Source organism: Asterias rubens, chromosome 16 (assembly GCF_902459465.1).
Source record: "Asterias rubens chromosome 16, eAstRub1.3, whole genome shotgun sequence".
Classification (NCBI taxonomy): domain Eukaryota; kingdom Metazoa; phylum Echinodermata; class Asteroidea; order Forcipulatida; family Asteriidae; genus Asterias; species Asterias rubens.
The window spans coordinates 6,654,254-6,677,829 of NC_047077.1; the positions used below are offsets into that span (position 1 = coordinate 6,654,254).

Genomic DNA, 23,576 nt, shown 5'->3' on the forward strand with positions numbered 1-23,576 from the left:
AGTAATTTTATAACTTCTGGAGGACGTAGGCCTACTTTGAAATCAGTAAACTCAAATGGTAATTTTTCTTTGGAGGATTGGTGCTAGTTTATATGAACTTTATACTGTGGTGGGTTTTCAGATGGAAATGTTCTTTTGAGGATTTGGACTGATGTGAACTGTATTATCAGTTATCAGTTCGAATTTAAACTCCCCTCGTAACCATCAGGGGTTAATTTTTGTTGCTAATGCAGTTTGTACTGTTGGTAGGGCTTTGATTGATATAGGCCTATCTGTGAGTTAATGGAAACAAACTTGTTAACGATGTTTTGAGAGGACAAATAACACAAAGTTTTGTTTTGATTGGCCCGAAAGATAAACAAGAGAAGTTATGTAAGTTCTGTACTAAAAAGTATAGGATTAAATCGCAGATTTGTCAGTCGCCGTCGATCACTGCCTACTACCTAAACTGGTCGTTGTTGTAGGATAGGCAAGTCCTTGGAGAGTCGCAAGGCGATTAAAAGTCTGCCACCACAACATCATTGATCCTCGGGAGCTGTCGTGGATGGGCGTTGTTTTGTTTTGTAGGTCTCACAAGGGAGAACGCACAATTAAAGATTTCTACCTGTCTTTCATTTGATGTGGGTTTCACCACAAAGGCATTTGGTGAGCTGTGGTAGTAAATGCCTGTATCAATAGGGGTCCACCAGCGAGAACACCAAAAGTAAAGAATTTTCCTGTCTTCTGTGGGTTTCTACAATCGACAGCCATTTTGGTGAGCTATGGTAGTAGCACTGGTAAAGTTACTTGGGGGTCAATGGTCCCACCAGGGAGGACATCCAAAATGAAAGTTTTCCTCAAGAAGGCATTTTGGTGAGCTTGGGTACTAGTGTATAACACTGCTGTGTTATTGTTGGGGTCTATGGTCCCACCAGGGCCCAATTTCATAGAGCTGCTTAAGCACAACATTTTGCTTAATGCTTCAGCATTAGAAGACGGGTATACATTCTACACTTTGTTGGTGGTTTTCTGAATGGCCAAGCAGACTGGGGACGGACAATGGTTGCTTACCTTCATGCTTGAAGCAATTACATGTAATAGGCTAAGCATACTGATAAACAAATAAAGCGAAACCAGATAACCTACCAAATAGAACAGACAGCTTAATAGTATTTCGACTTCTTTAGACTTTAAGATTATCCATCAGGATTTGGTTTCAAGAAAGATTTAAGTTAATTGAAGATAAATGAAAAGGATCTAAACTTGTTTGTGTTTCGTCCTCTCCTTGGTTTGATCATGGAGGAACCTCCATGGTTTGATGTCAACCGCGCTGCAGAACTCGAAATTTACACCGGACCACAGGTCTAAGGCCAGTGATTTTAGCATTGGGCCAGTAAACGCCAGATTAAATGACACATCTTGATTTTGTTCATTGTGATTTTTGGAGAGTCTGATAATTAAATATCTCGAAATTCTGTTGACATAAGAAATATAATAAGATCAATATTCTCGACGTGTTTGTTCAAATAAAAAACACTATGTGCAAACTGAGTACATAGGTTTTGTTCCGTTTTAATTCTGGCCCTAATTTTGGTTTTTACCCATACACCGATGTGTGCTAGCACTGTATACTCAGTACTTTCCCGAGTCCTGTGAAAAAATATCATAGGCATGTTACTCGGGTGGGATTCGAACCCACGAACCTTGCAATTCTAGAGCAGTGTCTTACCAGCTAGACTATCGAGGTTGCCCGGTAGCTAGAGCCAGTTCGAATCCTATGTTTCTGGTCTTGATAAACCAGTTGTTGTAGAGTACAATTTGTTGATACAGGCCATGCTGTCTTGTGGATACAACAGTTCGAGCATTATACCAGAGCTAGCTCAACTGTATGCAGTCTTTGAAAGACCTTAAAGGGTATATGTACTCTTTGTAGAACGAAAAACACAATGTCTACAGATTTACACTAAACTTAAACAGTTTGAAGATAATGATAGTATAAAGCTTCCCTGAAAATATTAATTGCTGAGGAGCTGTAGTTTTTGAAAAATGGGTAAAACAATGTAATGAAAATAATTTTTGTCTCACTGATCATGAGACGAAAATTATTTTAGCTTTTAAAAACGTATTTCCATGAGTGTTTTACCTATTTCTCAAAAACTACAGCACCTCAGCAACTAACATTTTACGGGAACCTTTGTATTATCATTATCCTCAAACTGCGTAATTTGAATGTAAATCTGTGGACATTGTGTTTTGTGTTAGAAAAAGTACCCAGATCCTTTTAAATTAACCCAACCAACATTTTTACACCAAACAAGTATTGGGAAACAGTCCAAGTAATTCTATAAATCGGTCACTTTTTATTTACATAACCGAACACAAAAACTTTATATAAAAAAAAACTTAAGAACTTTTATTAAAAATAGCTTGTTATGGCATATAAATCACATAGCACGATTGGTCATTTTGACGTTAACATGAGATCGTACAACAGTGAAATAGAAAGATTCAAACTTAGATTAAAAAATACTTAAATCACAATAATTTTAAAAGCATTTGAAAATTTAGTCGATGAGAAATGAACTGTTTATTTTCTTTATTTCTTGTGTGTTAATGCATAAAACTGTAACCATCTCAAGATTGTCTTTGTCAGGTCCCCTATACCCAGCAACTTCCAACATAATCATTTTCTTTTCACCTCGAAGGACCAGACTATTTTACACTCCAGCCTCGGTTTGAAATACACTAATCTAAACGGGAGACCTAACAAAGATGCCAGAAAAGGCAAACAACAAAAAACATATAAATATTTTAAACGTTAATATATGAGTTACTCTTTAAAACTACTAGATGGCAATTTAAAAAGGTGGAATAAGACAAGAACGACATCTAATATTTCAAAACTTTTATTACAGCATGCTTTACAGGCACTGTACACTTTAATTGTCAGAGACCAGTATTCTCACTAGGTGTGTCCCAATAAACTTGTCAAAAGGTTACGGGAGATAGACAAAATGCCTTGTCAGCAGTAACAGACATGTGCCACTGACATTTCGAAGTGGCTTATATATTCATAACAAATTAAAAAAACCTGTGTTAGACAAGACTTCAGGCCTGAAGTCTTTTAATATTTAAGTGAGAAATTAGCTCTTTCTCAAAAGCTAGTTACTTCAGAGGGAGCCGTTTCTCACGATGTTTTATACTATCAACAGTTCTTCATTGTTGTTGCCAAGTAACTTTTTATGCTGACAATTATTTATAGGAATTACCAATGGTTTCCAGTACCTTTAAAACTAATCTGTCAACAATTATAACATTTTACTGGGTTAGACTGAAAGTGTTATCTATGATTGAAGATTTCATATGTCAAGTTTGATCTTAAGATGCTTGTAATAAAAGCTACACATTCAAAACTTTTCTTTAATGAATTTATGGACAAACTAATCCCTAAACTAGTTGTTGAGCTTAAAATGATAAAGAGCACTGGAGAAATGTTTTTATTATGACACATTGTCAGAAACGACCCACTATGAAGTAAAGTAATTTTCAAGAAAACGATAATGTTCACCCCAAAATTGAATCTGAGTAAGGCTTCAGGCATGAAGCCATTCTCAGGCATCTAAAAGCAAAACATTTTTCTTCCATCATTTTCTATAAACTTTAATGATTAATTGAGCCCAATTTATCACTAGATTGTTATTTTATGCATGTTTGGTTATGAGAAGTGATGATACTGGTCTTTGATATTTACTAAAAAGTATACCTCGCCTTTTACATTAAGATCAAGAAATAAAATGCTGTTAGTTAACTTTCTAGTACAGTTCTTTATTGGAATTTGTCTATTAACTTGATTTTCAGCTGTTCCTTTTTTTTATTTTAATTTTAACATGACATCGCAGAGGTTTTTTAATGAAAAGGAAAGTGTTAAGTTTCATCCCCACTTGAGCTCTTAACATATTGTGTTTCAAAAGTTGGAACTTTAATAAACAGTCAAATAAAGAAAATGAAGATCTAAAAGCATAAATGACTTCAACTAATTGTAATGTGGGACTTTTTCCCACCTACTGGTATCTTGAATATTTAAGTATACAAAGTATACACTTTATAAACACGCCAATAGTCAAAAAAATAAAAAATTATGAATAAATAAAAATGAATGAATAAAGCGCTCCAACAAAGTATAACGGCACAGCACCGAAAAATAAACACACAAATAAATCTCAACAAGTGTGTGCTAACAGAAATAAATACAAGTAAAAAAAAAAAGTCCAAATACTTTTTGGCATAAGTTAATACTTGCATTCACTCTTTCCTTCTTGACCCCAACCTTCTTCTGAAGGGTCGTTCTCTAAACTCTTTCTTCCTTGACCACTTCTTCTTTCTAAGGGTCATTCTCTCTTCTTTATTTTGCTCTGAGAACATCTCACAAGTTTCACCACATGAAGCTATAGGAGTGGATCGGCCATGCTATATGCCTGGGTCCTTGACTGATGACCTGTATTAGAAGTAATAATCAAAATCACAAATTTATATAGTAATAATAATAATATCAAAGTCTTATGTAGCGCACGCAACTACCAACAAGGTACTCAAGGCGGTTATACAGAAAGATGGGTGAGTGAAAGGTATGAATTCTGAGACCCAATTATAAAGCACCTTACAAGGGTTTTACAAGGTGCGTCAACGCATTCAGCAGCCACAGCCAGGAACACAGAGGCGAACCCCTTCTCTTTTCGATAAGTGCACTGGGTTATTTTACATGCGGTACACTACCAACACATGGGACCAACAGCTTCATGTCCCATCCAAAGGACGAATTAATGGTCAAGTGTCTTGATATAAAATTGTTCTGAAAACTCACCCACAGCAGGCATTCCAAGGCCAGGTCTGTTACCGCCCCTTGGTGCGCCCAGTCCCCTCCCGAGCCCAGCCAGACTGGGTACCTGGCTGAGTGGGGTGTTGTTAAACTGGTTAGGGGTAGAAGCACTTTTGACTGGTAGAGTGGGTACCACGTTCGTTGGAGCCTATAGGTAATAAAAGAGCAAACAAATTGTCACTTACATGTAGTTTACAGGTTTCGTGTTAAGGGTGAGAGAAATTCAGAGAAATATTGCCAAATATGAACTAAATGTATTCAACAAATTTGAGCACTTTTTAATCACCATGCAATTGTTAATTGATAAATATTATGAAGATAACTGTTACATCAGTGGTTTCCAAACTGTAAATAAATAAATAAATAATGAGTACCAATGATTGTCCCCCTGTGCACAGAATGACTAATACCTGTTGAAAATGTCTGCCCAGACCTAGCCTTGCTCAAGGCAGTCGCATTATTCGCTCCGAAAAGACGCCACTGTAAACCCACCCGTATACCCTGTGCGTGGTGCGTGCGATCACACCGCATGACCCACCCGTATATACACACTGTCACATCGTACAACTACTGTGCACACAAGTCATCCGCACTCGTACCACTAACCGCATGCGGTGGCCGTCAGGCCGACAGCCTTGTCGGGTCTGTAACTTCCGGGTTTAATGTGTTGTATTAAAAAAAATTCCACAAGTGGAAAAAAATGGGGGGGCTCTCGGATATGCTAGTATGCAGACCATGAATATGTATATCTTTCGTCAGACCTATCAGACAACACAGGATGTGAGGCAAATGAATTATTCATTTTGACGTCCAATCACGCACTTCCCTTATCACGACCTTTGGACCCTATCATGCGTCCGTGGTGGTGGTGTGTGATGTAAACATGTCTCGTCTTTCGCGGGCATTATGGTAATGAGCTGACCGTGGGAATTCTTCGCTTATTATAGTAATGAGGTCAGTGGCTTCAACACAGACCCTACGAGGCTGTCGGCCTGACGGCCTCCGCATGCGGATAGTGTACGGGGGCATCGTGTCGTGCGATGTTACGCACAGTGAATACGGGTGGGTTTTTGTACAGCGGCAGTCTTTTATCGGAGTGAATAATTCGACTGCCTTGAGCAAGGCTAGCCCAGACCTTTATGTCAAAAATATGCAATTTATTCAAGTAATAGGTTTTGCAAGACAGTTTGGGCTCTATGAATTCTGGCTATGAATAGCAATCTGTAACAATTCTGTAGTTTAGTCTGGCTTACCATGGAGACAGTAGGAGCACGTCTAGTCTCCACCTCAGCTTTTTTTGGTGAGGACTCTTGCTGTGGATTTTTGGAGTTGAAAATGTTGGCAGCAATGGCACGTCCCTGTACAGCTTCATGAAGAAAGTAAAACAAAATGTTTTGTTATACCTCGGTAACAAACTGTGAAGTTTGATTGGTCGAGAACCAATCATGTAACGTGCAACAAAACGCGTGTTACATGGCTCAACGAGCTGGGTAACATGAAAAGTGATGTACACAGGTGTACATCACCTTGATTGTTCCCGGCGTTGGTCGATTTCCAGCGCTGTGTACGAAACAACCGCGGGTTCGAGGTTCGTCTGCTTATAAAACAATGAAAGGTCGGTCGTAATAATGTTTGAATATGACAACAGAACTTCGAGAAGAGGGAATAACAATTATACAGGTATAACAAAACAATTGTTGCACGCTGTGACTGGGGTCCAGTGGTTTTGTACACCCGCGAGGGTAAATGGCACCCTCGGCTTCACCTTGGGTTCCATTTTCCCCCTCAAGTGTACAAAACGCCATGGACCCCGTCACAGTGCAACAATTGTATAATGATGTCATACAACAAAGCAAATTTAGTGGAATAACAACGTTATACAAGTTTACATACCATTAAGTTGATGCAATCCCCCAAATAAGCCTGGTTCATACTTCCTGCGAATGCAAATGCGTAGCGAATGTTGACATCACAAGTTCGCAACAAATAATTTGCAGCAGTTCAACTCTGCTTATTCACTTGCAAATATCGATGCAGAAGGAGACGTCAAATTCACGTCAAATTAACTTCAAAAGGGTATTCGCAGGAAGTATGAACCGGGCTAAACTCAGCACAAAAAAATCCTCAAAACAAAACATACTTGGAAAGTGACATCAACCAAAAACAAAAAAAATCTTTGCCGAACAAATGATTAATATCTTTGTTATGAATCTGCTAGAGGGAATCTAGAAATGTTTTTCATTTAATTTTCATCTCCAGCCAATTTAAGATCACCTGTCTGAAATCAAAATTTATTTGGATTGACCTAGAGTCGTTCCTAATCTATTTGGTGTGGGGCAACTGTGGAGCATCTCTCTAAACTGTGTGTAAGCCTTGCTTAATCCTTCAAGAACAAAGTGGCAGTGAAGAATTTGGACACATTGTTATTGATTCACAACAAAGTGTGACACTCTGTTGTCAGATTCTCGACAGTCCTTGCTGATATTTTGGTCGGGTCGTGATGTATGAATCCAACCAAGTATTAACGACATAGATTAAGAGATTTAGAATTGAAGAGGCAGGTCATCCTACTAAAGGTATTGTCTGACTTGTTACTCGTAATGCATCGCTTTACTAAACACACAGGACTGACAGCAAAATAATCTACTGCACAAAAGGGCATCACTTAAGAGATTGTGAAGAGAGGAGTCTAGGCTAAAAAACAACCCCTGGATTCAGACTGGTGTTTCTAAAACACCGACATTTACTTATGTGGAAGATATTTCCCCTTCATTCAGTTTTCTGAATCATTGCTTGAGAGTGATTACTGTGTTCTTTTGCACAATAAAGCACAGTTGGAGCATTCTTCATACCTCAATTGTCACAAGGATTTCTTTAGTTTTGTTCGCTGTACCCAAGGCTTTTGCAAAAATCAACAATAGTCAGTCAAAACAAGTTGCTATATGCGAGTCCGTTGTCCAGTAATTTTGTAGCAAAACCAAGGCTTAAGGCAGAGGCTAAAAAAAGACAGCCCTGAAGAAAGTAAACTGTAACACCTCCTTTTAAATAAATTTTGACAGTCGCTTTTTATCCCATCAAATGTCTACCCCCTACCAGGGGCTGGATTGTACAAGACATTTGTCTTGGCACCTCAAAACACATCTCAGACTTTAGGTAGTCCATATCCCAATGCATTGTTTACGGTTTTTTTCAAAGCAGACATGGTGTTTGGTCCTTGGGGAAAAGTAGGAACATTTTATCCAGAACAAGGGCTGACATTAGTAGTGCATAGTGAGGGCTTCATCACACTTTTCAAGGGATTTCATCTGCAATTTTCTGAATTAACCAAGGGGAAAACAGCCTGAAAATCAGACGTAAGTAGGAAGAATATCATTCCTGTCTAAGCCTATATACCACAGTTACCAGCCAAACTACCACAACCTAATTGCATAAGGCTGGTTTATTCAGATTATGGTGCTTAGCAATTATTTTTGCTAAGAAATAAAGCAGCAGTGAACCAGTCAAAGCAATGCGCATAGTTATTTTGGCTGGAAAGATTTTTCTGTGCTTACCCAAATTTGTGTTTAGCCTCAAACAACTGAGACAAAGTCACAAACAATACATTACATGTCATTTTGGCTGGCTTGGAATTAGGTTTGAGAGGGCAAGGCCATTTTCATTTTACTAAGGGCACTTTTATGGGAAATTGTTGAAGGGGCACCAAGGCCAAGACCAGAGCTACAGAGGCCATCTGTTTCCACTGTGTAATTCAAGGGCTGATTTGGCATGTACCTTTTGATTAGCCTTTGTATCAATTTGTTTAAGCTTAGCATAGAAGAGCATGCAATCAGAGGTAATATTAATACAAGTTTTTCTTGGCAGAAGTGTTCCTAAAAAAGAAATTCTGCTAAAGCTAGGACTACAAATGTAGGTCAAACTTAATCAACACTCAGGCTTATATAACAATAGATCCCTTGCATAACAGGCCATCATCGCCAAGGACAAACGTTGGTAATTCGCATTGTGTGTGTTTGCATCACGCAAAACTCTCAGCCAATGCAAGGTATTTCTTTGGCCTGAAAGAGTGCGCAGTTTGGGATTCTGATGTGTACAACAAGAGGTCTATAAAGTTGGGCTGTGTCAGTTTGAATTGATTTTACGCGCTACTATAAATCCCAAGGTTCCCTAATTCATACAGACCCCATCTCAAAATAATTGTAAGCATAAGAACTTACTTGGAAACAAGCAATGGAGAGCTGTTGATAGTATAAAGCATTGTGAGAAAACCACTCCCTCTAATGTAACGTAGTTTTTGAGTAAAAGGTAATTTCTCACTCAAATAATAAAAGACTTCAAGCCTGAAGCCTTTTATTGGGCATCTGAAAGCACACAATTTGTGCAACAATGGTGTATTTTCTTTCATTATTCTCTAGCAACTTCGATGACCAATTGAGTCTAAATTTTCAAAGATTTGTTATTATGCATGTTGGGATACGCCTGGTGAGAATATTGTTCTTTGACAATTGCCATAGGTGTCCAGCACTTTTAAGTTATTGAATAGAGTTGCTGTTAATCTTTTCTGGGGGCCATTTCACAGCAACAGAATGAATTGCCTGCTATGGCTTTACTATCTCTTATAAAACAAAACGGCCTTGAAATGTGATTCGAATTGACAAGCCTTTTAGCGGTGCTGCTTCAAAAGTTTTCACCACAACCATGACAACATGTCTTAACACCTTTTCTTGATTGTTTTTTCCCAGTGTCTTAATAAAAACAATTTATCATAGTTTGGAGTAAGTAAACTGACACAAAAATTAGACAAACGTGAATGGAGAGATATTTTATGGGGGTGTGAAGGTTTTTACCCAGTTACTAAATTTTTCAATTAGTACTAAAAAGAAGTTGAGGAGTACACCCAAGGAAAACTATGCATAGTCATTAAAGTAATATAAAGGCAGATTGGAAAAATCTTCTCTCTGACATGACCCAAGTCTGGAGTCAGCGGATTTATTCAGATGGTGAATTGAATCAGAAAACAAAATTAGCTCTCAAAAACTGCTTAACAACCAAAAGGTCCTGTGGTATAAATAGAAAGGCCTGATTTACGTTGCCCTAGAAGAGTCATTTAGCCATCTAAAAGGCTAAATGACAAAACAACACATTCATGTGTCAGTTAGCCTTCCAAATGTATGTTGTGTTGTGTTGTCAGCAAAGACTTGGCTAGGGCGGAAACATCCCGATTCTAATTATGTTTTAATTTTATATTAAGAATCTTCACAGTATGTTTACATCCATGCAGATGGTATCAGGCAGGGTTTGCCCCTTTGTAAGTCACTAACCAGTGGGACCAGTCTGCTTCAGTTGATTTACTGCTCATGGGTGTTTTAGCATGTGTACAGTGGAACACTGTTTAAAGGCAGTGGACACTATTGGTAATTACTCAAAATAATTATTCGCATAAAACCTTTCTTGGTGAGAAGTAATGGGGAGAGGTTGGTGGTATAAAACATTGTGAGAAACCGCTCCCTCTGAAGTGCCATAGTTTTGGAGAAAGAAGTAATTTTCCACGAATTGGATTTCGAGACCTCAAGTTTAGAACTTGAGGTCTCGAAATCAACCATCTAAAAGCACACAACTTCGTGTGACATTGGTGTTTTTTTTTTTCATTATTATCTTGCAACTTCGACGACCAATTGAGCATTAAAATACCTACAATGCATTGTAATTAGTGATTACTGATGAAAATAATTTGGAGTTTATGTATTCCGATTGAAGCGAAACACTGGTCACTTGGGGTATATTAACATGTGATCTAAAGACCCGCTCAGCGAACTAGATAATTAATGGCCCATATACACGACTTGGGCCTATGAAATGATACTTTGTAAAAATTGTAGTAATGTAACTAATTAAACTGTGAGAGCACCCAAGGTACATAAGGGTGTTTTCTACAAGCCTCGGCTTATACTCAGTTTATACTCTTCTCTCTTAATAATAATAATAATTATTATTTCTTGTACATAGTAGATTCCTAGTATTTTATTAGTTATCTGCTTTATCAATATTATTTTGTATACTTATAATATGCGCTTTTGATTTGGTTACCTGTATGTGTTGGTAAGGTCTCTTATTGAACTTGAACTAATTTTCAAAAAAAGTATGGAATGAACGTCATATTGAAGGGTAACCCATATTTAAAGATCTTTTGTCACTGAATTTTATTCTATACTTACCTCTGGACCATTGGTAACATAACAAAATATAGGAGTATTTATTTCAAAGGGATATCTATGTGAATCATTATATTTTACTCTGACAAATATCTTTCCAACCATACTCATTTCAAAACAAATGTTTTATAGTATTAAGTGCCCAACCCCAAGGTAATGTGCAATTTTAAATGGGGACAGTCATTAGAACACTGTTAAAAAAATCATGATCCTTCTTACATCCCCGTTTTTTTGTTACATTTTGTCTTATTTGTTGGTTGTATTTTACAGTTTATGCTTTCTAACCCCATTCATGTATTTCTACTTCACTGCTTATGTTTCACTTAGTTACCTGTTCATGTTTGTTGTGTTGTTATTTAGCCTTTGAGAAAGACTCTGCTAGGGTCGAAACGTCAGGCCATTAACTATTTTTTGCATTTATACCATCGGCCCATTTGGTTGGTAAGTTGTTTGCTATCAGCTTGTTTTATTTTCTCAAAAAATAATGCTGTAACTTGTCATGCTTATGCCCATACTTTAATTTGGACTAGTTCATTCAGGACAAAGCATGCAGCAGCATGGTGTATTAACAGCGCCCTCATCTGGCAATAGGTGAATAGCTTTTCCACAACACTATTTTGTGATGCCCCTAGCCTGATTGTCTGAGGCCACACTTGGATTCTTGTAAATAATGCCAGTGCCAGGTACCTTTGACCTTTTGACTATTCATAGCAACTTCTTTGTCCTATTTACAGCCCAAGAGATGCATCGACCAAGCTTGATCTTTGAGGTAATACGTTTTGCAGTGATCAGGGTACAGCCAAGCCGGACACCTCATAGACAGATTTATGTAGGAGACAAACGGACAACAAATGGACACCAAGTGGGCAACAAATGCTCAACAAATGGACAACAAATAGACACACAATAAAACAGACTTAAACTTAAGTGTACTAGTCGGAAAACACTAATGAAGTATAGAGATCAGAGTTGGAAAAGCATGGCAACAACTAACACAGGAGGGTGAAGTTGGAAAAAGATAGCACAGCTTAAACAGAGTTGGTTCCAGTTTACCGGTGAAGAGATCTACTTTCAGCAGTGGAGTGACATGAATGATCAACAAAAGGTAAGTAAATAAAACTTACTCGTTCCTGGTCTCGGTACTGAGGTGTTATTATTAGGCACCAGCATAGATCTTCCCAATCCATGGAGTCTTGGTTGAGTCCCATCAACTGAGTTTGACATCCCTGAAAAAGTAATGACAAGATGGAAGATAAATATTTAAACAATTCACGAGGGCCAAATTTCATAAAATAAGTACGCAGCCGTTTTGAGCTTACAGACAATATAGGCATAATTTTGTTGTGCTTAGCTACTTTTTAGTGCTTTAGCAGCTCTATGAAATTTAGAATAATATATGCAAAATTTGCATAGGGATAAAGAATGTATACTCAGTACTGTCCCTAGTCCTGTGAACAAATATCACATGCATGTTACTCGATTCGAACCCACGACCCTGCCAATTCTAGAGCAGTGTCTTATCAACTAGACTACCAAGATTGCCGAATTCTAGCATAGTTTAAACCCTCACCAAATTGTGCTGCTCTTTGATCATTAGTATGAAGTGAAGCTGCTTTAGGGATCTGCTTTGGTCGTCTTATTCCCTCCATGGGTTGTTCAGGTTCCTCCATGGTTGGGTTTTCTTCAGAGCTATCAAAAAATATAACAATAATATTGAATTGAAGTCTTATATAGCGCATTTAAATACCAAACAAGGTACTCAAGGCGCTGAGTATTAGACAAACTTTCAGAAAGATAGGTTATTGCAGTGAAGAATTCTGAGACCCATATATCAGACCAAAAATATTTCCTGAAGACAAACAGACGACACTAAGTAGGATTTGAAACTTTGCATGGTGGAAATACAATATATAGTAAGGTTTGCAGGGGGAATAGACCTACACTAGTTCCCTCATTGCCAGTCAATATGGTGTATAATATAAGAACTGAATACATCGTTATCTTTGGCCTTATCCATAATGGGAACCAAATTTTGTGACACGAAAACTGGTTTGTGTTTCTCTGCTTCTGAATAATATCCTCTAAGCCTTAAAGGCAGTTGACATTATTGGTAATTACTCAAAATATTTATTAGTATAAAACTTTACTTGGTAACGAGTAATGGGGAGAGGTTGATAGTATAAACATTGTGAGAAACAGCTCCATCTGAAGTAATGTTGTTTTTGAGAAAGAAGTAACTTTCCACAAATTTGATTTTGAGACCTCAGAAATTAGAATTTGAGGTCTCGAAATCAAGCATCTGAAAGCACACAACTTCGTGTGACAAGGGTGTTTTTTCTTTCATTATTATCTCGCAATTTCGAAGACCAATTGAGCTCAAATTTTCACAGGTTTGTTGTTTTAGTGAGAAGACTGGTCTTTGATAACTAACAATAGTGTCCAGTGTCTTTAAAAGGTGTAAGGAAAGTAAAGGAAAACTTACTCAGTTACTACTCCATTATTTTTGCTGACTTCCACTAGCTTCTTACTGAACTCTCTTCTTTGAGATCTTGTCATTCTGTTGAAAAAATTATCAGACATTCAATTTATAAAAATACAATCGGCCTGTACCATAGAACCACTGTTACTACCAGTTACCTGACCACTATTACTGCAATTTGCTACTTGCACTTCGATTGGTAATATTTGAAAGTCTATGGGAAATTGTTTGCCACGGTCAAGTCAAGCGCTTCAGTGGTTAAGTTCACCATAGACATCTTCGCAAATACTTGGAATGTTGAATGAGGTGCATGTTGGTCAAAAGTTAGCGTCTAAACCTCATTCCTGGCTAATACGTGTGTTCCAAGTATTATTTTATGTTGTTTTTTAGCCTTGATTAATAATCCTACTTACCCGACCAAGTTGTGTATGATATTAGGATTCTCTTCCTCTACGTGTATTCTGCTTGAATTTGACACTTCTAGAAGATTAAAGAATAACAAAAACACATAAATATTGCAATAATGACAAAAGCAACGCCAAAATACTGTTTACCATATTTATAGTTATATATTTATTTCATTTCACGGGTATATAAAAAGTACAATATTGCACATAAATTAGGTAAAAACATTTTAAAATATACAGCAATGAGCAATTTAAATACAGAGGAAGGAAAAAGAAACCATAGTTAGGAATGTTTTCGTTCAAAACTGATTTGGGGACTTCAAAGTGTCAGGTTTATAACTACACATCAAATTCAGTTTGTCATAACAGAGGAAAGTGCCAGGCACACCAATACTTTGTAGGCCTACTGCTGAGAAACAAAAATAGGAGGAAATTAGCAGATCAGCTTAAAGTTGCACGCCTGGCTGTTTTAAAAGTGAAGTTTTCATACCTGCGTCCCAGTTTTCTGTTGAGGGTGGATGATATTCATGATGGTAACTCGGTACCGAGGTATCTCCCTTCATATAACTGCCATCAGGTGCTTGAGCTACGGACAGACAAAAACAATAAGATTAATGATTGAAGTCATGGGCAAACAAAACATGGGGAGGCAAGTGCTTTCCGCTCTACTAGTCAGGCTCCTAGTATATGATACCCATGCCTACATCATTACGGATTGTGAGTGGATAATCATGTGACAGCCCCAGGAGTAGGTGGCAACGAGCCCCTGGTGATGGTTGATTTGGGTCGATAGCCCAAATCAGTTAAGCTTAGCCCACACCTGGAAGTGGCCATCAGGGATAGATTTAAAATAGAGTTACGATAGATCTTAACTGCAAATCAATTGTGGTTGCTTAGTTAAGTGTGATGTCCCAATGCAAATCACTATGGTGATACTGACAATTTATCTCACGATGGCTTTGATTGCTTTGTTAAATCGACGCGCACAAAAATAAGCTTGACATTAGCGGGAATTTCCCTGCTACACCAAGCGCCGATCTTTGCTTATGGTTAGCAAAGCCGTGAAACTGGGCCCTGGGGTGGATTTCACAAAGAGTTAAGACTAGTCTTATCTTGAGTAAGGACAAGTTACTAATCCTAATTTAGGACTAGCCATACGTTTTTAATATCTCCGAGGACTAGTCCCTAAATCTTTGTGAAATCGACCCCTGGCCTTTTAATGTTAGGAGATCTCTCACAAAAAAATAAAAATAACTAAAAATATAAAAACCTTGCTTACCATACGCAATGTCTGGTTCAATTGTGCTGCGATCAAGACAGTTGGCAACATGGTGTCTTAGCTCAGATATAGGGATGATATGTCTGGCATTAAAGGGACAGATGCTCATGTTGGCTAGAATGTGATTCTGAAAAAGAAAAAGAAAAGAAAAAAAAAGTAGAAAATTTAAAAACAGAAAAGGAAGTCAGGAAAAATATATAGATACACAATAGATATGTCAGATACTGATATTGGCTAGAATGTGATTCTGAAAATTAAAAAAGTAGAACATTTTAAAAAATAAAAACAGATAAGGAAGTTAGGAAAAATAATAACATTAAGACTTTAAACCACTGCCGGCTTTGATAAATTACATATTATTTTTAAATTTGTGAGGGCATCTGTGAACAAAATTTACATGAAGCGAAGAAAGTAAAACAAACTGTTTTTCCATTATTGGTATTGTGGTATATTATTTTTTTTGCAATTATTACAAGAGTACAATAATACAGGCAGTCAAAATATCATGAAACCGTAAAGAAATTCACAGTTAATGGGTGAGGGTACTTTTTGTACGACACAAAACTGAAAACATTGCTGTGATTTTCTTCTTTTTTTCTCAAAAACTTGACTACTAAAGAAGCTGAAATTTCTACAGGTTAATTAAGTTACATACATCCTCATTCACAGTGAGTATAGATTCATGTCATGACAAAAAACTTGATCAACAAAAGGTATCAAAACCCTTTAGAAATCTGAAGTATACTTTCCCTAAAAAACAAAAGTGAAAGAATGAGGTTCATGTTAACAATCACATGGAATTTAAAATGATAACACATTGTTCTTACCTTTCTACATTTCATGACATGGTATGGGAAACGCTTGGCAAGTATTCTATGTGCCATGTCATACGGGCAGTTCAGCAGCATATCCGGGTCAACGTCCGATGTGTTGGGCATGTAAGCAAAGTTGTTGCCTTTGGATGTCATCATTTTGAAAGAAGCCAATCCACAGATTTGAAGTGAACAAAACAGCAAACAAACACTAAAATAGCGTCAACAATCTGTAATCAAAATGAGAGATGGGTGTTTAAGGTAGAGCAGGATACATGCACAACGACCCCCAAAAGAAACTGTGCAAAACATTGTATAAATACTAACAAGTCTTCACTTGTCTTCACATAAAGATGGTAATGTTCTATCTTATGAGCATTCTGCAAAATTACTCCTTCTGATCAATACAAATTTTACTTTTCAAAGATTTCCTGCATGTGTCTTTTTTCCATGGTGTTTTATATGCAGTTGGTAACCTCGCTAACTGTGAATGGATTCAACTTTCTGAAAGAAGTATACAGTAATTTTGTTGTTGTTTTCACAATAAATAGTTTTAAAATATAACCATTCTAAAGATTAAATTCATGCAAAATCTGTGCCATGACTTTGAAAGTGGTAAGTAGACCCAGTTACTCCTCTTTTGTTATTTAAATCCTTCATTATCGGTTGTACGACCGATAATTGGGCAAATCTGATGACAATCTTGCAAACAAGTCGACTGTGACAACAGCACTGTCAGGAGAATGGTTGGTTACAATTATCGCAATTATAATAACACTCTCTGCCGAGTTATACTCTTGTCTTAGGTTGTGCCTCATTAAAAACTAGCCAAACTAGTTTGTAAACAATGGTCAAAATTGGGCCGTTTTTGACTCCCAGTGACATCGAACTCCGCCATGTTTATGCTGTTTGTGTGTGTGAGTGTTGTTGTTCAACGCTCCAATCAGTCGGTCAGCGTCCATGCGCAGAGGAAAAAAAAAAAAAGGGCCGGAAGTTGGTGGCGACGACGTAAAATTTTTCCTGGTTTTTAACATGAGCCTGAAAATGAAGAGCCAAGCGAGCATATGGACACCACATTTATTAGTAGTCTTCAGTCATGTGTGTGTGTTGTGTGTTGTGAAGCGTGAACAATCAACGAACATGCCATGCCCATGCCAAACACGTTAGCGTAGTCGTAGATGTATCCGGCAGGATATTTTGCTGACTGACCAATGGAGATGAAACACGAAACCGCTGTCAACAAGAGTGTCATGCACAAAGGTTTCGTTGTAATTTTAATAACAAGAACTACGAAAGTAAAATACTAATAACAATAACATGTTATCATATTACCCTTTAAAAGTCGAAGATGTAAGCTTCAACGTTCAAATACCAAACTTCAATATTGAGAATGATGAATGAAAAGTAAATTGCGACTTGTGCTCTCTCGAATCTGATTGTGATTGCGACAAAAATTACTGTCGTCAAACCTGTTTATTGATTGCCACTTGAGGGCGGTATGTAGTTGGACATGTGGAACGAAATTCAAGTAAACGCATGAAGTCAAATCACTTTCTTTCTGGGCTGCATTTCTTCATCAAGACAACTTTAGATTTTTGTAAAGACTGGGAGGTCAGTAAATAACGAATAGCAAGTATCATGTTGACAGATAGAAGTAAATTCTGTCCCACAATTAGCCCCACTTGTGTGGCCAAGGATAGTTACCTTCAACCTTGGCCACACAAGTGAAGTGAAGTGGGGATATCCCCACAATCACAAATGTGCGAACTTAATAAATGTCTTTTTTATGTTTTAAATTTGTATTATTAATTAATCATATAAATGATAATCCTGAATTGAAATTGAGGAAAAGTTTCCGTATGGCGCCACCACTTTTTCATTCGATATGAAATAGTATAGATAGGTATCTAATTAATTTAATAGTAATTTTGTTTTGAACTTTCGAGGTTGGATGATGTTTCTTTGACTCATTTGAATTTTGGCATAATAATGCACTAGTGATTTGTACCGAAAATCAATCATTTTATAAATGTTTGAGCATAACCAATGACAGGAAACTTTATTCTCAGCATGATTAAGCCTGATGAAAATACAGACCGTGGTGAGTAAACTGCATAGCTTCTGTCACCGGTGCAGCTTGCACATTTCGCGGTAAACGGGAATCAAAGTTGGGGACCGGAACCAGATGAGGGTCAAAAACGTATGACGCTACGATATCCCTTTTTGTAAAAATGAGTGAAAAGGTGGTGGCGCCATACGGAAAACTTTCCGAAATTGAAATCATTGTCTTCTTTCCTTTTTCAATTTGTGTATAGAAAGTCAGTTGTTTTGCGTGTGGGCAATAAGGTTTATCGCGATTCAGAACCGCAATGCCTTGTGGGAAGGAATATGGGGCGGTTTCTATGCAGTTTCTACGACTCGCACACGTAACGCCTATATCTTTGTGTGGGTTCAACAGCGCCCTCTCTTGATATTTTGCTATTCCCGATAATTTACCTTATGGGCGAGCATGGTCATGAGGTACCTGGTCATGATGGTGGAGAAGTTGTGACTTCCACATTCACTACAGCCTGACCTATTTAGTCAGTTACATCATGGAGATTTCCTGTTTATCAATCAATGGTTAAATAATACCTGGGATAATTTTCCGCACGTCGCCTTCAATTTATCAACCCTTTTAATAAAAGGCTTAATTTTTAATTAACTCCAAAACCACTGAAATTTTTCCAAATTACACCTGTGTGGTTGTGTATGTGTGTATTTTTTAGTATTAATAAATGCAAATGTTCTTGTAAAAATAAATGCTTTCCTTTGCCATGTTTGCCTGTGTGTGTATCATGGGGTGTCATGGGTGCGTTGTTGTAGTTCGTTGTACTGTATCGTCACTCCAGTCCAGAACAAAATTGCTATATGGGTGGGGGGGGGGGGGGGACACACGAAATCTCCTGACCAACATTGCAACAACAGTAACTACAACACTTTGGGGTCAGATTCAGACTAAGCTATAGAAAACTAGTTAGACTAAGCTATAGAAAATTACAGAGCCAAGTTTCCAGAAATAAAGTCGGTGAAATACATAGGTATCTTATCAAGTTTTAATTTGTTGTATTTGTTCATTTCCAATTCAGGCTAGCTTCTTTTCTGCATCACGATGCCTCAAGAGTTTCATGTAGTTCGGTGCTATGCTTGTGAGGTGTTTCAAGTTCAACAGGTCAAAAAGATCTCCAAGTGGCAGTGTAAGATGTGTGGTGAAAAGCAATCACTGAAAAAGGTATAATTACTCTCATATATTTTCACTCTACTTTCTATTTTCACTCTACTGAAGGCCTCAAAATGACCCAAGGCACTCACAGCAATTGCCTGAAGCTCGCACTTCATTATTAATGCCCTCATAATTAAAGGAACATGTTGCCTTGGATTGGACGAGTTGGTCTATAAAAGCGTTTTTTTTTATAAAATACATATGGTTGGAAAGATGTTTTAAAAGTAGAATACAAAGATCCACACAAGTTTGTCTCGAAATTGCGTGGTTTTCCTTTTACTGTGCGAACTAACACGGTCGGCCATTTATGGGAGTCCAAAATTGGACTCCCATAAATGGGCGACCGTTAGTCGACGAGGTAAAAGGAAAACCGTGCAATTACGAGGCATGTTTGTGTGGATCATTGATTCATCTTTCTACCCATATGCATTTTATAAAAACGGTTACAAACGCTTTTCAAAGACCAACTCGACCGATCCAAGGCAGCGTGTTCCTTTAAATATTATCAATTTTGTTGATCTGCTCGTCCTAGGTAGACTTTAGAAAAAAGATTTATTGCTCACCGCTACAATGGGAGACTTTGGGACGCTAGGTGGCAGCAGACTTACCAGGTAAATTTCCATTGTTTAAGTAGTTCTGAGCATGCGCACATGACCGAGAACAATGTATTTTACCTGGTAAGTCTGCTGCCACCAAGCGTCCCAAAAGTCACCCATTGGTCTAGCTACAATCCTGAGTGTGGATGACAGATTTGGGCATAAATAGAAACCTTTCTCATGTGTATTACTTTTGCAACTTTTGTTTCAGGTGTATGGACGAGGCACTGGGTCTGATTGCAGACGACATGTTCAGAAACTCAACATGACTGCTGGTGAGAGTCGCGATACACCTGGAGGTTCTGGATCATACGATCAAAGTGTTATCCCAAATTGTGTCCATAGAGATGAAGAACCAAGAGTGTCGCAAGATAGACCATGTTTTGAAAAACCAAAGGTAATTGTTAATGGTAAGGTCAGATTCAACCTTTTGATCATCAGAGTGTGGGTTGAAGTCCCTGTCATGACACTTGTGTCCTTGAGCAAGATGCTTTACTAATGTGCTTTGTCCTTCAGATTTCATTTGATCTTTTCCCTCCGTTTAGACATGTGCAGTGGTTACCATAATAATGATAATCTAATAAAGTATTTAGGCGGGGTATCCATTTACAAAACTGACAGGGTGAATCTGATTATTTTTTTTTTTTTATCAGCAGGTTGAAAAGGGAACATCTAAATGGAAAACATTCATGAATGATGAGGAGGAAGTGGAAGATGACGAAACGCCTGGGAGCTCCTTCCAAGAAGCTACCCAACACCCTTATCTTGACAATGTTGAGGTTACACTGAGCAGGCCAGAAAGGCAAAGAAGAGGTGGGAGGAAGAACGGTGGATGGGACAGCGGAAGAAAGAGGAAAAGAGATTTGGATCAGGTATGAATATTCTCAACTTCTCTGTTAGGAAATTTATTATGTTGATGATTATTAATGAACTTTAATCAAAACAAATAGTAGCAACTCCCATTGAATGAACTTTGGTGTCATTTTGGGGACTATTTTCAAAACCCAACTTAAGTATAATATTCAGGAAGTAAATGGTTAGCTTTGGTTATAAGTTTTTTTGAGAAATGTTTTTATGAATTGTGGTAATCTTTAAAAAGAAATGTGTTCAATACAATCACAATCACTCGTTGTCGAGTGGCCTCACTTTGGATAATGTGTATATCCGCCATTTTGTTTTTGACTGGCTTACAGAGAACGGTTCCTTGTAACAGAAACAATTTCGGAGCAGTACCCTCAATTTTTATGCTGGTAGCCTGGTGCATTTCTTTTTTATCTTGAAAATAAAGGTGTTATTGTGGAATCTGCCTTGAAATGCCCCCTCACCTCTTTCCGAGAGCGCATTTAAGATGTTTCCTTGCCAAACATAAACCAGGCACTTCCATGGTTAAGAGTAGAAGACAACACATCAGATTAATATAAAGGCTAATGTTTTGTTTGTTTTCTATTTCACTATTACCTTTTTTTTGGCGTGAGGTGATGGTCATCTTATTGTTGTTGTTTTTAGGACACGCCTGAGTACCCTAGCGGTCAGCAAAATAGAAATACATCTTTCAGAAATGTAAAACCGAGTGACGTTAACAATGAGGAAAATGTCCTTCCTAGAGTTCCTTATCCACATTGTCAAGTTGCAAATGCATCCCATGATACTTCCAAAATTACTGATGGTGTAAAATTTACTGAAGAATCCGGAGCTTCAGCTGGTGACCTCAGATTGAAACCAACACAGAATCATAGTACAACTTGTGGAGAAACAAAAAAGTTGACAACTAAACCCAAACCGGAAGCTAGCAGCAAGTGGGGGCAGTTTCTTCAAGATGAGGAGGAGGAGGAGGAGGAGGAGGAAGACAGTGATTTCCAAAACTCTTCCACCACGACTCCAACCTGGAGCAATATGCCAAAAGCTTTGGCTGTCGACTTCAGACTGAAACCAAAACAGACAAGTACAACTTGTAGAGAAACAAAAAAGGCAACAACTAAAACCAAGCCAGAGACTAGCAGTAAGTGGGGGCAGTTTCTTCAAGATGAGGAGGAGGAGGAGGAGGAGGAGGAGGAGGAGGGGAGTGATTTCCAAAGCTCCACCACTAGGACCCAAACCTGGAGCAGAGATGTGCCAAACGTTAACAATTCCCTACAACACCACTACAATGATACAAGTTGTGGACTCCAATTTCGATACAGTGGACAACTAACTGAAAATCAAGGCAAACCTCATACTTATCCTGATGGTTTGGCAAGACAAGCAACCAGTATTGAAGTTAAACCGCTGGGAAGTTACACTGCAGGAGATGTGACAGAGAAGAATCAAAATCAAGGAGCGAATATGGCAATTTTCTCGATACAGGATGAAAATCTGTTGGATTTTGGTGACGAGTGGTGATGTAAACCCAAGAATCTGGAAATATTGTGAGTTTACACGTGGCTCAGTTTACATAGATTGATAATTCTGGTGATGACACTTGTTTCCTTGTGTGATGACAATAATGTTATGTTAAGGAATTGATAAGGCTGATGCCGAATAATTGGCTGTTGCTATGGTGTACTGCTGCTATGGTTGGACTCTGATGCATACAACACATCAATGCAGTGCAACAGAGACTGGCTTCTTACAAAGGCTTTAACGTCCGTTTAAAACCTTGCAGGATCATTGCTGTGCGATAAAAGCCCTGCCTTCGGCTCGGGCCTTTATCAGACGGCAACGACCCTGCCGGCTTTAAACGGACGTGAAAGAACTCGTCGCTACCCTTTAATTCCCTTATTTATAATGGGCCATCTGTCTAGTGTACATGACAAGACCCTATTCTGAGGCGCAGAATTTTTCAACAGGGCTTGTCTGGGAGAGTATGCCTTTGGTAATTACTCCAAAAATTAATAACCCTAAAAATTCACTCACTAAGCACTGTGGAGTTGCTGACATTTTGAATCCTTGTTTGAGTTGACACCCTTTGAAGTAATATAGTTTTAGAGAAAGGTAATTTTTTTCAAAATTACATTATTGTTCCACGCTTTAGGGACTGTGATACGCATAGAACAAAATGGAAGAAAGTGCATTCTGAATATGATGGAATTAAAGTAATGACCACTATGAAATATTACAGTCACAATGCAAAAACTTTCAATGGTTGGAACAAATTTATTCATGTCCAAATATTAATAATAATTATTGTCACACAAACTAATTAAGATAAAGAAGTAACTCTCAACTCTTGGGAGCTAAACAAATAGTTAGGAATAACGGGTTTGTTGTCAAATTATTCTTCTACGGCCATTGATATTTCGAAAGAAGTGTCCCAATCTATTTAGCAAAGTTGTATTGTTTTGCCTAATTTATAGAATATATAACAAACAATATGAAAAGTTAGTGACTGCATAAACCTGACTTGTTTTTATTAGGTAGAAATATATGCGTGAACAATATATCAAGCCAGAATGAATCCTGTCACCATTTATCCCAACTTAAGATCAAATCAATGTTCGTTCATGCCTACGCAAAAGAGTTTCAGGAGTTGCTCAAACAGTGTTTCTGAAGTATTTGTTTACAACTTTGAAGAGCAGACGACGGCAGTATTACATTTCAATAGCGCCCTCTATTGGCATAAATAAATGTTGTCAAATAAAGCTGGTAAACGGCAAGTTAGTTTGTTAGTGTTTAGTTATGTGTTGAAAAGGGCATTCTAG

The 23,576-nt window shown here is 37.8% G+C and overlaps 2 protein-coding genes across 5 annotated transcripts; one reads left to right on the top strand and one right to left on the bottom strand.

Moving 5' to 3' along the window:
- Positions 1-3,553: 3,553 nt before the first annotated feature.
- Positions 3,554-17,474, bottom strand: LOC117300729. 2 transcript variants are annotated; one of them, XM_033784510.1, is made up of 11 exons: positions 17,374-17,474; positions 16,057-16,271; positions 15,230-15,356; positions 14,441-14,536; positions 13,957-14,023; positions 13,547-13,621; positions 12,635-12,753; positions 12,189-12,290; positions 6,109-6,221; positions 4,841-5,003; positions 3,554-4,474 (listed from the first exon to the last, which is right to left on the bottom strand). In XM_033784510.1, the coding sequence occupies exons 2-11, from the start codon at positions 16,198-16,200 to the stop codon at positions 4,425-4,427; spliced, it is 1,056 nt and encodes a 351-aa protein (XP_033640401.1). In that variant the 5' UTR covers positions 16,201-16,271; positions 17,374-17,474; the 3' UTR covers positions 3,554-4,424. The 2 variants fall into 2 exon arrangements, with proteins under 2 accessions (XP_033640401.1, XP_033640402.1); XM_033784511.1 differs by lacking the exon at positions 17,374-17,474 and adding an exon at positions 16,837-16,920.
- Positions 17,032-23,041, top strand: LOC117300728 (MRN complex-interacting protein-like). 3 transcript variants are annotated; one of them, XM_033784508.1, is made up of 5 exons: positions 17,032-17,301; positions 19,170-19,312; positions 20,111-20,296; positions 20,553-20,771; positions 21,406-23,041. In XM_033784508.1, exons 2-5 carry the CDS (start codon positions 19,193-19,195, stop codon positions 22,276-22,278), a joined length of 1,398 nt encoding a protein of 465 aa, XP_033640399.1. In that variant the 5' UTR covers positions 17,032-17,301; positions 19,170-19,192; the 3' UTR covers positions 22,279-23,041. The 3 variants fall into 3 exon arrangements, with proteins under 3 accessions (XP_033640399.1, XP_033640398.1, XP_033640400.1); XM_033784507.1 differs by lacking the exon at positions 17,032-17,301 and adding an exon at positions 17,546-17,652; XM_033784509.1 differs by lacking the exon at positions 17,032-17,301 and adding an exon at positions 17,546-17,652 and having other exon boundaries at positions 20,556-20,771.
- The last annotated feature ends 535 nt before the right edge of the window (positions 23,042-23,576 follow it).